The sequence below is a fragment of the Ammospiza nelsoni genome, chromosome 8 (genome assembly GCF_027579445.1).
Source record: "Ammospiza nelsoni isolate bAmmNel1 chromosome 8, bAmmNel1.pri, whole genome shotgun sequence".
Taxonomy (NCBI): domain Eukaryota; kingdom Metazoa; phylum Chordata; class Aves; order Passeriformes; family Passerellidae; genus Ammospiza; species Ammospiza nelsoni.
Window position 1 is genome coordinate 31160652 of NC_080640.1, and position 18075 is coordinate 31178726.

At 43.7% G+C, this 18075-nt stretch overlaps 1 protein-coding gene across 1 annotated transcript in view; it reads left to right on the plus strand.

The window, feature by feature from the left end:
- The window catches only part of PCDH15 (protocadherin related 15), a 311085-nt gene that overhangs the window by 135288 nt on the left and 157722 nt on the right, over positions 1-18075 (plus strand). Inside the window, exons 10-11 of the mRNA XM_059476704.1 lie at positions 6844-6952; positions 11759-11871. Coding sequence (XP_059332687.1) covers positions 6844-6952; positions 11759-11871 — 222 coding nt within the window. The remainder of the gene's footprint in view (positions 1-6843; positions 6953-11758; positions 11872-18075) is intronic.

An 18075-nucleotide genomic window follows, 5' to 3' on the forward strand; every position in this document is an offset into this window, starting at 1 on the left:
GAGAATTTATTCTCTTTCAGCTTCAGAGTGTGTTTTAAATCCATGCTTGGGGTTTGCTTCCAAATTCTCCAAAGCATTCAGGTGAGGTTTTGTCCCACAGTTTGGGTTCTTGTGTTGTGGCAATGTGAAGGGTCAGGGGATCCCATTCCCCCTGGATTCCTGTACATCTGTGTGTCACATCAGCCTTCAGAGAGCAGCACAGGAATTCCTGCAGGCTCCTGATGTGAGACTCTGATCAAAGGCAGGAACGTGTAGCTGCCAGTGGGAAGGCAAGAAAAGAGGGAGAACGGTGAGACCCTACAAATGGGAGATTTGATGTGACATGGTTTGACTAACAATGAGATTTTGGTGGCACCTCCTACATTTGTAGCACGATTCCTGCTTTTTGGATTGACTTCTTTTGTGGTTGGGTAGCTCCACTGAAACGTTGCCCACGTTTTGCTGACATGCAAGTGCTCTGTGATGGATTTCTGCTCATTAGTGTTTTGTCACAGCCCTTGTTGTGCTGGCAGAGCAGCTGAGGCAGCAGCAAGGAGTGATGTTGGAATGGTTCTGCAGCTCTCCCTGCTGTTTTAGTGCTCAGTGTTGGCAAAGCCACAGGCAGTTCTGCACAGCGTGGAGAGAACTCAGCTCATTTCCCACTTACAGCTCGTATCCCAAGCTCAGGAAAGCACAAGGAGAACCTGTGTCACCGTAATGATTCATCAATTCATCAAGGACTTTGCTGGTTTAATAGTGCAGGGCTCCCTGGGAAGGGGTTCTGGATGGCACCAGGGGCAATGTGTGTTGCTTTAGTGACATTTTCCATCTGGAGAAAAGCTCCTCAGCCTTGTTTTCCACAGGATGAGAGTTCAGCAGCAAATTCCTCAGCTGAGCTGTGAGAATGATGCAGGGGGAAGGTCCTGAGACTTCATCTGAAGTGCACTGGCCACAGTTAGAGCTGCCTGCAAAAATAATAATTTTCAGGTTGTCAAATATTGGTGTGAGATATCCAGTGGGGGCTGATTGTGCTAATACAGAATCCCAGGGTGGCTCAGGCTGAAATCCCAGGTGGCCCCACTCCAGGAGCTCCAGGTCTCTCTGGTTTAGGTTTCTGGCCACCCTAGTGCCTTAACAACTCAGTTTTTGGTGGGACTCGTGGGTAGAAAATGTCTTGCTGTGTTTGGCTCAATAATAAATTGACAGTGAAGTTTTTTGTGCTTTCTCTCAGTGGATTTCTTGAGCTCACCTTGGTGAATCCAAACAAAACTTTGGGAACTCCTGCTTTTTTATCCTTTGCAGTATTATCCTCCTGCAGTTTTATCCTCCTGCAGTATTTTCCACCTGTGTGATGGCCCTGGTCCCTGAGCCCCAGAAATGTCTCTGGTGGGAGCTCAAGTGGTTGTGAATCATCAGTGCAGCATCACCAGAGTGAAACCTGGAGCTGGTTCATGGTCTGGTGTCTTCAGTTGTGCAGAAAACACCTCTCAGGAATGTATTATCTGCTCAGGAAAAAACCTTCTAGTTGAGGGATGTTGGCTTCAATTGGCTTTCAGTTTTGTAGAATGCAATGATTTTTATGGTAAAAAGCAAAAAACCCTCAAAATACACAACAAACCCCCCCAAAATACACCACAAACCTCCCCACAAATGGAAAAAGCAGCTCTGAGAAGAAAATTGTGTTATTCCAACTCCCAAAATGTGCCATTTCCTCTCTTTTCCTTCTCATTTTGCCCAAAGGAAGTTTTCCCTAAGTATCTATGGTTGGCAAATTCAGCTTTACATCTCAGGTAGATGGAAGAAATAGAAAATCTGAGTTTTTAAATCCTTGTTATCAGCTGTGTAACAATTATTGTTGTACCCTGACTTTAAAAAGAATTCTACACTGTCCACATCTTTTTAATGGAAGCCTGGCATTCCTAGACATCTTAAAATAATAATAATAATAAAAAATATAGGAATATTAAAAAATATATTACTTTTATTTTAAATTCATGTCGATTTGGGGGTGTTTTTTCTTTTGTTTTTTAAATCTCCAAATGCATATTCTGCATCTCAGTTATAAATTCCTTCATAATCATTCCATGGGATCATGGGATGGTGAAATCAATACATAGGCAGGTGCCCCAAAATCCCGCTTGGATTTTTGAATGCAACTGCACTCCTGAATTATTAAGCATCATTTAAATACATTAATTAAAAATGTCTTTTATTTATCTTTTAATAAAAATATCTTTTATCTTTATTTTATTCACAATGCTCAGTAGGAGTCTAAAACCCCCTGGCACAAATGGGACTCTTAAATTTGCCTTGTTCCATCCATGACATCTCTGAAGGCCATGGATTTTTGCAGGTCCTGCTGGATATCCCTCATGGAGAAGGTGCTGCTGTCCTTCCATGCTGAACACAAAAATAGGGGAGAGGAAAATGAGGTTTTTGCTGCTACCTTATTCTCTCTGAGCTTTTTTTAAAGTATTTTTCTGCCTTGATCATCTCGTGGCCCTGCAGACTCCCTGGCAGGCTCCCCATCACGACTCTGTTTGAAGGAGGTTTTTTTAAAAATTTATTAATATTTGTGCTAAAAGTTGCAAGGTGGGGTTGGGGTTTTGCTTTTTGGCCAACCCAGCTATACTGAACACCTAAAATCAATTAATCACCCCACCAATAACTGAGGGAGCTTTTCCCTAATGAGGAAAATAAATGACTGCATGTTCCACCCTCAGATGGGCAAGATCTGTTTGTTTTTTAATCACCTGCCAGAGTTTGGGCAGCTTTTCATGTTCCCCATGGCAGAGGTTGGTATTTGAAGGCCAGCTGTTTATTCTGAGTGATCTCCCAGCCCTGCTGTGGCTCCATGCTGACTTTCCTGGCACTTTCTCCATCCTTTCCCTGCCAAACCCCTTGGTGCTCTTACTTTGCCTCCAGTTGGCGCCCATGGGCACCTCAGACACTTCACTCCTTCATTAATCTGTCCTCCCTTCCTTTTAATGAGCTTCCATCTCCTCATGAATCTCCTGAGAAGGAGCCTGGTAGGGGATTTTTCAGCCTCTTTCAGGGATGTTGGATGCCTATGGAAGACTCTCACTTTGACTCCTCATTTTTAAAACAATTATTTCTGATTTAAAGCATATACACACTCTCTTAAGCTCCCTATGTGTGCTTTGATTAATTTCTTAATGTGCTATTACCCATTTATTAATGTAAAGGCTGCTTTATTGCTTTCTTGATGTTTTTGTGGTTCTAATTTCTAAATTTGAGTGAAAAAGATGCTGCATTGTCTGTGGATTATTAAAGCAATATGAAACCACCTTGAGTTTTGCATCAAGGCACATCAGCCAATTCAATTCAAAACAGCTTTAAATTATTAAAGTTGGAGCTGTTCAGCCTTGAGAAGAGAAAGTTGTGGGGAGACCCTACAGTCACATCCAGGGTTTGAAGGGATCCAGGGAAGCTGGAGAGGGACCCTGCAACAGGAACTGCAGTGACAGGACACAGGGAATGGGTTCAGACTGACAGGGGGGAGATTTAGATGGGTCTGGATTGGAAGGGACCTTAAATCCCATCCCATTCCACCCCCTGTGCCATGGGCAGGGACACCTTCCACTGTCCCAGGCTGCTCCAAGCCCTGTCCAGCCTGGCCTTGGGCACTGCCAGGGATCCAGGGGCAGCCACAGCTGCTCTGGGCATTAATGGTGAATTTAAACCCAGACTAAGAGATGGGATTGGTTTTGTTGTGGATTTTTGTGGATTGGTTTCATGTTTCTAACTCAAACGTGGAGTTTTCTGAGAGGGCTCCCACTGATCAGTGAATTTAAAAATAGCATTTTATTCTTGGTCAGTTTTCTGCATAATCTTCTCTCTTCCCATGCAACTTCTATGCCATCCTAAAGCCATTTAAAAATTTAAGCAGATGTCAAATATATCTTCTTCTCTCTTTCCTTCTGCCTATTTTGAGCTTGTCTCCCTCATTATACTTTTAAGAGTTTAATTTTTCAGAGAATCCCAAATGGAATTGTGTAGTGACAAAGGACCTGGCTAGTGGGACAGGGACAGGAACAACAGCCATGAGCAGGAGTGGAGTGAGGAGCTTCCCAGCCCCAGTTTGGGAGGCCAAGGGCATCCACCCTCACTTTTTAATGTGCCTATCCCTGACATGTCTGTATCTTAAATTACTCTGGTGTGGAAAAGGCTGGAAGAGCCTCTGGATTTGAGAAACCTGCTGGAAATGTCTGGGGGACACACCTTGGGGTGTGGTGGCAATGACCATGGGACTGCCCACAAGGGTCAATAAATTGCTTTTCCTCCACCCCTGGCTCCTTCTCCCCCTCCTGGCTCATCCCTTTTCCCTCTAAGATTCCCCTCAGCAATGCCAAAGCTCTCTCAGCTCCCTTCCAGCTCTCAGCAGGATGATTTCTGACAGCTCTGCCAAAACTTGGCCGAGCGTGGACTCATCTCATTCCTATTCCCACGCTAAATTTCAAGTCTCCTCTTGCAGAACACAGAGCTTTGCAAAGGAAGGGCTGCCAGGACCAGTTGTATGTGGGGGAAAAAAAAAGGGTGTCTGGCTTTTCACAGAGCTCATTAAGGGTTTTTGTCATGCAGGGAGGGGAAAGCCTGGTGTGCAGACATCCATGTGTGGTACCTTTGTGGTTGGTTGAGCAGCCAAGGTCACTGAAAATGTGGGACTTGGGAATGGCAGCTCTGGAGTTTCCACTGGAGGCTGGATTGACAGAAATGAATGCTGGCACCAGTTTTTGGGTGATCTCACTGTGACCTTCCAGGACCTGAAGGAGCTACAAGAAAGAAGGAGAGAGACTCTGTAGAGGAGATGGAGTGACAGGACACAGGGAATGGCTTCCCACTGCCAGAGGGCAGGGCTGGATGGGATATTGGGAAGAAATTGTTCCCTGGCAGGGTTGGGGAGGCCCTGTGAGATTCCCAGAGCAGCTGTAGCTGCCCCTGGATCCCTGGCAGTGTCCAAGGCCAGGTTGGATTGGGACAGTGGAAGGTGACCCTGCCCATGGAAGGGGTGGCATTTTGGATCTTTAAGATCCCTTCCAACCCAAACCATTCCATGATTCTACAATTCCATCTTGATGTTAAGCATTTCAATTCACTTCCAAATAATGGTGAATTGTTCCCACACCCATCCACGCTTGTCCTATGTAGCTTTCCCTGCAATGTCTGTGTGGGCACAGGGTTTGTGGTCATTGGGAGTGGGGCTGGGGCTGAGCCTCATCCCCAATGGGCTGCAGCTGTGCAGGACAGGTGAAGGATATTAAAGGTAAGGAGCCATTAATGAGCCCAGGGGCACTGACCAATCACCCAGGGAGCAGAGGGCACACAGGTGCAGTGCATCAACATGAGGGGATAAAAGGTTGGGCTGAAGAACAACCAAGTGATGATGCTTGAAGCCTTCCTCAGTGTAACTCACACCTTTGCTGTCAGAGGTGTTTTGTTTCCCAAGGAAAAGGGCTGCAGTTCATGTCCAGGGCCCTGTGGTCCTGTTGGGCTGCTGCCTCCTGCAATCCCAGATGGTGCAGGATGTGTCCCCAGGCTGCCACCACCTACAGCTCGGGCTGCCCTGGCAGTGCCCAGCACCTCCTGCAAACGGGGCTGGTGTGTGGGCACAGAGTTTGTGCTCATTGGGAGTGGGGCTGAGCCTCATCCCTAATGAGCTACATCTGTGAAAAGCAGGTGAACAATATTGAAATTAATGAGCCATTAATGAGCCCAGGGGCACTGACCAATCCCCCAGGAGCAGAGGGCACACAGGTGCAGTGCATCAACACGAGGGGATAAAAGGTTGGGCTGAAGCACAGGAGGGGCAGTTGCTGGCAGCCTTCTGGGGTGTTGGGATGTTACTCTGTGTGAGCAGATACCTGAAGTCTTCTGACCTGGTGAGGTGTTGCTCTGGTTGGGGTGAAGCTATCTGAGATTGCTTGGTGATGTTCTGTGTGTTGTGGCCCTCTCAACTGTGGTATGTCTGTACTTTAAATTTCTTTTGCAGTGTGTATTTGTGCATCACAACCAACCCAGCTCCTGATGATGCTCCAGTTTAACGTGCTGTTTTCCTATTTTCAGGCATTTGCTGTGTTTCACTGTGTGATGGTTGAAATCCCTGATTAGAGGGGCTATTTATAGAAATGTAGTCAAGTATTTGTGAGCTTCCTTTATCAAGTGTTTACTATCAGCTTCTAAGCTGCTGAGGGGGCTGGAGCACTTTCCCTGTGGAGCCAGGCTGGGAGAGTTAGGACTGAAGAAGAGAAGGTTGTGTGGAGACCTCACAGCTTATTCCAGGGTCTGAAGGGGTTACAGGGAAGGCAGAGGGGGACTTTTCATCAGAAACTGGTGTGACAGGACAAAGGGGAATGGGTTCAGACTGATAGAGGGGAAATTTAGATGATATATATAAGGAAGGAATTATTCCCTGGCAGGGTGGGCAGGCCCTGGCACAGGGTGCCCAGAGCAGCTGTGGCTGCCCCTGGATCCCTGGCAGTGCCCAAGGCCAGGCTGGACTTTGGGGCTTGGAGCAGCCTGGGATGGTGGAAGGTGTCCCTGCCCATGGCAGGGGTGGCACTGGATGGTTTTAAGGTCCCTTCCATACAAGCCATATGGAATTTTTGTGGTTCTTTTCCTCTAGGATCTGTCCTAAGGCTGTACCTCAGAAAGAAGGCTGCTATAGAAATGTTTATGTTTCTCTGTTTATTTGGATTTAAAGGGGCCATGAGCTGTAAATTCTTCTCATTCTGAAGGTTTTTCTTCCTCCAATACTCTTCCCTGTGAAATGTTGTTGTGCTAAGCCTCCAGCTCTCTCTGCTGGCTTTCTAATTGCTCTGTTTCCAATGTGTTTTTTCATTTCAGGTCCATGTGAATCCCATCAGTGTCACTCCACCCATCCAAGCCATAGACCAGGACAGGAACATCCAGCCTCCTTCAGATCGACCTGGCATCCTCTACTCCATCCTAGTTGGTTGGTGTCTGCTACTTTTCCTATCCTTCCCAATCTGCTTATTATCAGCCAGGAAAAGATTGCCTGGGAGAGTGGAACCCTCATTAAAAATTATTCTTGTGGTCAGTGGGATGTTTGGAATTGTTTTTCTGCCTGTTGGTGTTTTATTGCCTTGTGGAAGTTGATTTCTTGTGGTTATTTATTAGTGTTTATTTAGATTAAATCCAGCGTTGTTGTCTGGTTTAGTGAATGGAACAACACAGGGAGGCAAAGGAGATCTCTGCTGGGATGTGTTTTCCATTGACCAAAAATAAAGAGGCTAAAAAAAGGCAGTTAAAGCAAATTTCATCCCAAAAATCATGTGGCACAGGGCAGCTCCAAGGCTCTTAGCACATCCACCTCCAATTTTGCTGCCTGTGAGCTTTCCTTTGTAATTTAAAGTTGCTTTAGTTGGTTATGCTGCTCTCTCTTCTTCTTCCTTTTGCTTCCCTGTGTTTGCCATTTGTTTCTGGGTTTGTGGGATGTGACCATAGTTGGCAGTTTCAGGGTTCCACCTGGTCCCAAAATCCACCCAGGGACCTTTCTGTGGCATTTGGAAAGGGGGAATTTTGTGGAATCCCATCTTTCCCTATCTTCCCTGTGTTGAACTCCATGGCTTTCCCAGCCAAGAAGGGGTGCAAGTGAGGAGTTTGAAGAGCTCATTGTGGAAGTTTAGCTCTGCAAATGGACTTATTTATAAACGTCATAAATTGATTTTATTCCTAAGTTCTGCAGGAACAGCTCCACCCCTAGAGCCACTTTTAGGCCAACTTCTGAAGGTTTTTTGCATAATTTACAGTGTTCTTTAGGAGTGAAATTATTAAAGATTGTGTGTCACTAACTTGGGATGTTGGGAATATTGGAGTGGCTGTTATGACCTCCAAGAAATAATTCAGAAAGGTGTGGTGCAGCAATTTGGGTTGGTTTGGGGACTTCATTTTCTCGCTTTTTTTCTCCTTTCTTTTCTTTTTCCTTCTTTCCTTTTTTTCTTTCCTTTTTTTTTCCTTTCCGCCTCTATTTCTTATTTTTTATTTTTTGCTTTTGTTTTTCCATCTCATCCTTCATTCTTCCTTTGGTTTTTTCCTTTTTTTTTCTTCTATTTTGTTTTACTTTTCTTATTCTTCTTTCCCCCTTATGTTCCCCTTCTTTTTCTCTCCCTCTTTTTTCTTTTTTTCCTCTTTTCCCCTTCTTCCCTCCCTTACCTGTTGATATTTTTTCTTCTTTCTTTGTTCTTCACACATCTTTTCTTCTTTTCCTGCTTTTTTCTGTTTTTTTTCTTATTTTCCTAGTTTTCCATTTTCCTTCTTTTTAACTTCATTTGCCCTTAATATTTTCCTTTCTACTTATTTTTCTTTTTCCTTTCCTATTCTTTCTATTTTCTTTTTTTGCCTTCTTTTTCCCTTATTTTTCTCCTTCCTATTTTTCTTTTATTCCTTCTTTTCCCCTTATATTTTCCTGGTTTTGGGTTTTTTTCCCTCCTCTGATGATTTTTTCTTCCTTCCTCTGTTTGTTGTTTTTGTTTCTTCCTGGTTTTTTTTTCTTCCTCTGTTTGTTTCCTTCCCCTATGTTTTCATTTTTTCATCTTTTTCTTTTCTTCCTCTTTTCTTCTTTCTTAATTTTTCCATCTTTTTCCCTCATTTCTTTTTCCTTGCTTATTTTTCTACCATCTTTATTTTCACATTAATTTTTTTCCTTTTTTTCCCTGTTTGCTTCTTTGTACTTTCTTTTTTTCCTCCTTTTTACCCTCCCTTTGCTCTTTTTTTTTTTCCTGTCATGTCTGGTTTTCTCTTTGGATTTTCTTTATTTTCCCTCCCCCATGCTCTTCCTAAGGATTTCTTTTTGGATTTTAAATCTGCCTTCATCTCTTCCAGGATTTGCTATTTCTGTTTTAGCCTCAGAAAATATGAAGCAGTTGCACAGAAAATGGCCCTTGCAGATATTTCTCATTATGTGGATTTTCTCCCTCCCTTTTCTTTAGCTCTAAACCTCATTCTCCTTGATATCTTTGGGAATGTCCTTTGTTAAACACAGGGAGGTTTGAACCTGTGGAATGAAGGAATAAGTTACTTATTAGAATTATTTTAATTTTATTTAATTTGATTCAGTTTTATTTGAGTTTTTTTTGCTCACCTGTGCAAGACACATGCTCCGGACACTGTGGATATTTGATATATTTAAGATTTGGGAATGGGATTTTTTTTTTTAAATTTTTTTGTAATACACTAATTTTTCCAATCATTGGCTTTTGGAAATGTTAATCTCTTTAGTTCTTTGCAATACACTCACATTCCCTGGGTTTATCCAGATATGAAGCAAGGCCCTTCCCTTTATTTCCTTTTTCTTTTTATTAGCAGTGTTATTGATTCTACCAGTAAATGCTTCTATTTTGACTCAAATTTTATTATTTTTAATAGTAAAATGTATTATGTTTAATAGTAAATTACTAGTAAAATCTTTTTAGGAATAACTCGAAGCCTTTATTTTCTCTGGGGCCAATCCTTGAGAAAAGCTCAATTTTCCTTTCAATCATCAGCTTTTTTTTGCCTTTGGAACTGGCTCTGTGATTTCTGCTGCCACCTTTGGGCACTTTTGGTTGATATTTTAAAGAAAGAGCCAAAAAAATGCCCAATAACTTTTAGGAAGGGGGGATCCTCACCAGTCCTGTATCCATATCAAGCCTCACAAAACCTCTCCTCTGGCTCTGGAAAAAGCAAATTGAGGAGTCCTTTCCTTCTCCCCTTGCTGGCCCCCCATGTTTTGATCCCTCAGCCTCTCCAAACCCATGGAATTTCTGGAGCCAGGAGACTCAGAGCTCATCCCTGGATTTCAGCACAGGTAGAGATGGACTGAGGGCTGCTCTGTGCTGTCAGAATGGAAATTATTTTGTACATGCAGAAGCAGATATCCCTGTTCCTGGAAAAGCTGGCTCCCAGAGCTTAAAAATCCAGGAATTTCTTCCTGAGGTGGGCAGGAGCTGAGCAGGAATCCCCAGTCAGGATTTTGGGCATCCACCTGTGTTATCCCTAATTTTTAAAAATTTTTCTATCATCCACCTTGCTGCCTTTTTCCTCCTTTACCTGCTGGGATTGATTTGGTTGAGAGTGGAGTTTTTTGTTTGGTTTTTTTTTTTTTTTTCATTTTTTTGCCTCTGGATTCTTGCCTGCTATCCTTACACAATATCAACCTCATCTTCCCTTCTCTAGGCTCCTTTGTGACTTTTACCCTCTTCCCCTATGTATTTGTTCTCCTTTAGGGCACTTTTTTTTTTCCTCCTGTCTTAGAGTTTTTTGCATTTTTCCCTAATTTTGTGACATTTTTTAGCTTCAGCAGCATCCCTGGTGATGTGCAGCCTCTGAAAACAGCAACCTGTTACCTGCTAAAATTTTGGAGCTCCTGCTGGGTGCCTTGAGGTCTTCAAAGATTAGATTAATTAATTAGAACTTGAAATTAAAAGGTAGGGCAAGGAGATACGGGACCTGGAGCTTGAAGCTCTGCATTTGTGCTGGTGGTATAAGAGAAAAAATAATGCATGGTGATTCTTTTGCAGCTTTTTGGGTCGATGATATTGGTGTAGATTAAGAAAGTCACAGAAAAAATAATATATGTGGAGATATATATTAATATATAATACAGATAATGTATAATGTAGTATATATTATATATTAGTTATATATAACTTGTGTTATTTATTATTATGTATATTAATTTTAATCTGTATTATCTATAAAATTATGTGTGTAATTTATCTAGCAGATGGTTGTCATTGGAGGATTGCAAATTAAATTATTGCAGTAATTTATCTCCTGGCTTTCTGAGAGTACTTTCCAACCATTGCAGTTGTAAAGGGAACAAAAACCAGCAGCATTTATTAGGAAAATTATCTTCCTTTGTGTTCAGTTTATGTCTCAGCCTGGCTGGATGCAGGGTTTGGCAGGGCCCGGGTTGTGCTGCTCCCAGGGCAGCTTTAGGGGCTCAGGGATTTTTTTTTTTGGGTTCTTATCCATTGAGCCAGGAATGCCTTCTGCCCTCAGCTGCTGACAGGGCTGCTCGCAGACCTGAACTCTTCAAGCTTTTAGGGTTCTTATAGTCAGAGTTTTGGCTCCTTGGGATGTGCTGCTGAGCTGGGAGTGCTGAAGTTCACTCTGTGTGGAACACTTGGGCTTTCTGGGCCTTTCTGCACCATTTCTTTGAGAATCCCAGGGCTCAGAATTGCTGTAGCTGGGATTTCCCCCTCCTCCTGTGCCAGGCTGTAGTGCTGGAAGCTTTTGGCTTTAGGCACAGGTGCATTTTTAGGCTGCAGCTGCCAGGCACAGCCTTTTCTCCATCTCCATGGGCTCCTAAATCTATTCAGGCTCTGAAAGGAGAATATCCTAGAAATCCACATCCATGAAAACACCACTTACAGCTAACAATAATTTGAAATTTCATCTTAATGCTTCCTCCCTGAGGAGAAACTTTTCCCAGAAGGATTTCTAAAATAACCTATCTGTTGTTACCACGTTGTTATTACTTATATCTATTATTTATGTGCTGTTAACAATATTCCTGCTGTTATCAAGTACTTAGGGAGGCCCAGTTGAGAGGAATCTTTGTGGTTTTGGAGAGTAAGGAACTAATAATATTAAACACATAACTTCATAGTATCCTTAAGCTCTGTGTACACATAAGGAAATATTTTATCCTTCCAATAACAGAATGAGGCTTTGTTCCTTTGATTAATGAGTAAAATAAACACATTGCTGGACTAAACCTTTCAGAGCTGTTCATACCTCATGTCTTTTTTTGCAGGTACTCCTGAGGATTATCCCCAGTATTTCCATATGAATCTCACAACAGCTGAACTGACACTCCTCAAGCCAATAAATAGGGATTTACATCAGAAGTTTGACTTGGTTATTAAGGTAATTTGGGCTGAATTTTTTCAGTGTTTTGATATTCTCTGGAAAACAAAAAGCTCTGTAGAAAATGTAGTGTGGGCCTGGTGTCTCTTCTGTGGTTTTCTCTTCCTTTTTAGCCTTTTCTTTCTTGACCTGATGAGGTTGGTTTGGTTGTTAGTGGGGGTTTTCAGGTTGGTGTTTTTCTGTTTTTTTTTCCTGGCTTCTTTCCTGACATCCTTGCAAAATATTAGCTTCATCTTCCCTTCTTTAGATTCCGTGTTGTGTCTTAGCCTGTCAGGCATCACTTAGCTCCATGGGGGGGAAGGAGGGTGTGAAGCATTTGTAGAAACAGAATGAACCCTGGCAGAGTTGTAACATTTCACTTTACAGTGTGTGAACAAGCTCAGCATCCCTTGTCCCCTTGCTTTTTATGAGCCCTGTTGTCCTAAGAATGCAGCTAGTTTCTGTTTTATGTGTTCAGTTCACAGCCCATTTTGAAACATAGTGATACAGATCATTGTGCGAGTGTTTCAAGAATCCCAGTGATGTCTTGTGAAGGCTGCCCTAGAACAGAGGCTGGATAGAGTTAAAGAATAAAGCAGGGATTTATTAAAAGGCCTCAATGGATCCACCTTGGGCAGCACAAGAGCCCAGCCAGGGCTGAACCCAAGGTGAACCAAAATGGGCACAAAATGGACACCTGGTCATGGGATCTGTCACTTTGATCAGTTCTGCTCCATTTGCATATTGGAGTTAATTGCCCAATTCCAGCTTTAGGTTATGAAGTCCTATCCTTGTTTTCCTCTCCTCAGTCCACATTGTTTGTGCTCTTGGGCCTGAGATTTGGATCATTTGTCCTTGGTCCCCAGCTAGAGAAAGAATTGTTTTGTCTCCCTGCTCTGTGCACAGAGCTCACCATCCCTTAATATGAAGCTCAGGCCCACACACTCAAGCAGCACAGAATCTGAAAAATATAAAAGCTAAACCTGAGGTATCATTAGCACAGGTCAGGTTGGGGGAGCAGTGAATAATTCATATCTGAGTAGTGAATATTCACAGGATGCCAGGGTGTGTGAGGCTGCAGGAGCTCAGTGGGCACCTGGTGTCCCCTCCCTGCTCCAGCAGGGCCATCCCAGAGCCCAGGGCACAGCATTGTGTGCAGCCAGCTGTGCCCCAGCCCCAGGGAGGAGAGCCCCCAGGCCGTGTGGGCAATGTGCTCAGGGCTGGGCACTGCCCAGGGCACAAGTTGTGCCTCCTGTGCAGGGCAATTGCTGGGCTCAGGCCCTGCCCGTGGCTCTGGTGCCATCGCTGGGCCCCGGAGCAGAGCCTGGGCCCTGCTCTGCCCCTCCCTGCAGCCAGGCCCAGCCAGGCCTGAGGGCCCCTCTCAGCTGGGGCTCCTCTCCAGGCTGAGCAGCCCCAGCTCCCTCAGCCTGGCCTGGAAGGGCACCCACATGCTCCAGGCCCTTGCTCAGCTCCAGCAGCTCCTGGCCCTGCTGTGCTCAGCACCCGCAGCTGGACACAGCACTGCAGAGGTGCCTCCAGGGCTGCCCCAGGGCCAGCATCCCTCCCTGCCCTGCTGCCCATTCGGCTCCTAGCACTGGGAAATGCCCTAAAGCACAGCCCGTCCCTGGAAGTGCCCAAGGCCAGGTTGGACATTGTGGCTTGGAGCAGCCTGGGACAGGGGAAGGTGTCCATGCCCATGGCAGGGGTGCCACTGGATGGGCTTTGAGGTCCCTTCCAACCCAAACCATTCCATGACTCTCCATATCCTTAAGGAGTTACAGCTTAAAGCCCTGTAGCTCTTTCTTCCCAAACCTTGACTGCACAAAATGTCAATTAAAAAATCAATTAATGGTGGGAGAGGGTATTTTCTGTGCCTAAATAGCAACTCCAATCATTAATGGCCGTGTTTATAGTGTTTAGTAGGTTCCTGTTGCTGTGGTAAATGTGCAGTCAGGGAAAATAAGGAAACAGTAAGGAAAAGGATCACTCTGTAAGAATGATTATGTGCCACTTGCAAAACCAATAAAAGTTTTTATGCTGTATCCTTCAGGGACTATTGGAATAATGGCTCAGGCTTGTACCAAATTCAGCTTCTCGTGTTGCACATTTCTCATTTCTCGCGGTTGTAGGATCTGATTCTGTTTTATCTGGAGGGGTGCAATGTGTGATGTTTCCCTTCAAACAGAAAATCTGCTATTTTTGCAGCATGTGCTCAGTTTAGTCTTTAAAATATTCCCTCTGATATGAGACGATCAATTTTTTTTTCTTCTGTTAAGATATAATGGAAAACTGCAAAATGGAAAAGGTGGTTAAGTCAATACAGGAATATTTGAATGCAGGAAGGAAGGTGGGCAGGAAATGAGGGCGCTCACCTGCATTGCTGATAAATGTTGAATTCTCAGAGAGGAAGACAATGAAAAAAACCCTAAACATCTGAATCAGAAATGCAGGATTTTTGCTTTTCTTTACCTCTGGAATATATTAGATGAGAAGCAAGGAGAAAACCAATTTTGCCCTCTATGGAAGTTCTTAGCACTTCCATTCCCTGCCAAGCAACCATGGGCATTATTACAACTTCCTTATGAAAAAAAAAGTGGATTTTTGAGGGGTTCCCATTGAATTTTCCAGGTGGCAACAGCAAGGCTGTCACAATATGTGGATTAAACCTTTAAACTGAAAGGGCTTAATTAAGATTAGTGACATGACCACTGCACTGTAGTCATGAGATTGGCACTTTTTAGAGCTGGTAACAAGAACAGACATGTTTTATTATTTTTTTTTAAAGTATGAAGCAAATGGGAGAATTAATCAAATTGATGCACTTTGCTCCTTTCCTGTTTGAGCAGGGGGTATTTATCAATCAGCCAGAATCTAAAGTGGCACTTCCACTGTGATCCATTTGCAAAGAGGATGGGCTGTGGGAGGCTGGTGTGCTGGCACAGGCTGGGAAGTGCTCATGGATGGAATTCCTGTGCTGTGGAGAATTCACCACGCCTGAGGAAGAGGCAATTTTGATCAACTTGCTGGAGTTTCTCCTCAGTGTTTGCAGTGTGTTGATATCCAGTAATTAAGGAAAAATCATGACATTTGTCTATTCAAAGCTGCTATAAAACCTGTGGGACTTGCAACAGCAAAGAAAAAAAACTGGCAATATTTTGATGCTAACGAAGGGCAGAGAATCCCAGAGTGGTTTAAGTTGGAAGGGACCTTAAAGCTCATCCAGTGCCGCCCCTGCCAGGGCAGGGACACCTTCCACTGTCCCAGGCTGCTCCAAGCCCTGTCCAGCCTGGCCTGGGACACTGCCAGGGATCCAGGGGCAGCCACATTCTCTGAGAATCTGTGCCAGGACCTCCCCACCCTCACAGACCTTTTCCATTTCTGGTTGTACCACTCTGGTCTATGTTAGTTATCCAGGACTACATCAGATTTTCTCCCCTTTAATGAAAATGAATCTTTGTCAGATTCAAAATCAGGGAAAGCATTTTATTTCTCCTGCAAAAATTGACTTTCCTTTACTAATGGCCTTGTATTAGTGCCTAAAAATGCTTGGATTTCTAGATCATCAGGTGGAAAAATAGAGGAGTGTTTTGGTAATCTCATGTGGGCACCTGTGTAGGGGTAGAATTAAATTGCTTTAGAGTAGTTTAGATAATTAACTAAATCAATTTATCTATCAATTTAACTAAATTGGTACTTCTGGAGTGGGTTTTCATCCAGCCTGGCTGGTCAATTCATAAACCACTGTTGTGTTTGATTGTATTTTGGAAATTAGGGAGGATTTATGTGACTTGGGCATCTCCATAAAAACTTGAATTAAATTATTAAAATAAAAGGGGGGGGGGGGAGAAGAGGGAAAAGATAAGACTCCCAGCTTCAAATAACATTTGTAGCCTGACTTTTATTAATAAAAGACTTTTCCTTGAATGTAAGAGCTTTATGATTCATAGTGAATAGTCTTATAACCTGAGCTAGTGGAACTGGATGAGCTTTAAGGCCCTTCCAACCCAGTCTGGAATTCTGTGAAAAAGAATTCCTTTGTGTCCCTTGGGTTGTTTTGGTGCCTTTCCCACAGAGATGGTGACAGAAGTGTGCTTCAACACCATGCCAGGGCAACATAGGGGATTTTGAAGAATATTCTTGCATGGCATTTTCTGGATCTTTTGGCTGTATCCCTGTGGTCCCAGGAGGGCTTTCAGCCAAGGCTGTCACTAACCCAGTGACAGACAATTCCTCAGAAACAGCTCTACAGGAGGGTTGTGTTTCCCTGTTTTTTTAGAAGGTCAGAGTGGAGCAGAGTGTTTGCAGTTCCAGTGTTAGAGGGGAATTGGTTTGGGATCCCATTGTGCAAGAGGTGACGGAGAACGTTTCTGCTGTAGTGTCCACTCTGGAATTTCTCCTGGCTGCAATTTTTGAACTGAGTGGGATTTCCAGCCAAACTGGGCAGCACAGGCAGCTCCAATCTCTGCTCCCAGGGCATGGCTGCCCAGTGCTTGAGTGCCAGGGCAGGTTGAGGTTGGATTTTAGGGAAAGGTTGTTCCCCCAGAGGGTGCTGGGCACTGCCCAGGCTCCCTAGGGAATGGGCACAGCCCTGAGGCTGCCAGAGCTCCAGGAGGGTTTGGAAACCTCTCGAGGAATACCCAGGGTGGGATTGTTGGGGTGTCTGTGCAGGGCCAGGGGTTGGATCTATAATTCTTGTGGGTCCTTCCAGCTCAGGATATTTTGTGGCTCTCGGATTCCTTTCTCAGGGAGGTTCTTTGGATCAGGGAGTTGCCCCCAGCAGTCCCAGTGTAGTTCAAAATCAGAACTCCATTTTCTTCATGCAGGAAAAAGGCCATTCTTTATTCACATAACTCCTTTTTACACAATTTTACAGACCTCATGTGTAACTCCAATTGGTCAGGAGCTTTCTTGCCAGTTATTTTATTGGTTAGTAAAAGGTATTTTACTTGTCCATCAAATCTCTTTACTGTTCAATTGTTTATGTATTTTATTCTGATCATCATGGGCTAAATTTAATGTTTATACAGGTGCTGATTGTTTTTTACCCAGGAATGGATTGTTATGTTAACCAACTGTTCATACCAGGATTATTTTCACCTAGCCTTGCTTAGAAGAAATGACAGGTCAGCCATCCATATAACAGAGCAAGCCTGATTTTATGAGGCCTTTCTTTTATAATTTTTCTACCTGACTGCAACAGTCAACTCTTCCCAATGTCCATGATTCTCCTGATATGGATCTCAGCAGGAGCAACAGGAAGTGATGCTCTCCTGTTCCTCACTCTGGAGGTTGTTTGTTTTCTTTTATTCCAATGGAAGCCTCATTGATCTGTCCTGTCTGTTGGTCTCAGGGTTGTCAAAAATTCCTGCGTTACAGGAATTGCTTCAGAATCAGCCTCAGAATCAAGCTGTGGACAAACCTTGGAGGCAGGAAATAGGGGTATTTCTGTGCCATTTTTGGTGTGATTGCACAGGGCTGTTTCTTATTCCAAGTGGAAATACAAGGAGACTGGGAGAGGATGTTTGCCAGCCACTGGCAAGGGCAAAAATTGGTCAGGTTTGAAACACAGGGAGGTTGCGGAGGACAGCTCTAGGTTGGACCATCTTGGGAATGATCTCAGTGGTTGAATTCCTGAAGTAATAGCTAATTCTGATCCTGAGATATTACAGAATCATAATATATATATAATATGTGGAAAATATTTTGGTTGTAGAGACAAAGATATAATCACAGAATCATTTAGTTTGGAAAAACCCTCTGAAATCATCAATTCCATCCATTAACCCAGCCAATCCCACCACTACTCCATGTCCCCATGTCTTCCAAACACTTCCTGGGATGGAACTTCAGGGACCGACTGCAGAATTACAGAGGGACTTTGCAAGACCAATTTGAGTTGGTGATAAAATGGCTGATAAAATTAGGCATGGCTTAAAAATAAAGTGAAACATGTCAGGAAGGATCAGCCTGAACTTTTATATGGAAATGATTGGTTCTGGCCTGACTTGGGAATGAGATCTTGGTGTTGGAACTGGGAACAGAGTGTGAAGGTTGGCTTGGTGATCCAAAAAAAAAAAAAAAAAATAGAGTATTAAATGGAAATGGAGCGTTAGAAATCATTAGTGAAAATAGAGAAAAGAACAGGGAGCAAAGCACTGCAGCTCTGAACAGACCCAGGTGTCCTGAGCACAGTGTCCCAAAAAGGACAGGGCAGGACAGAGTCTT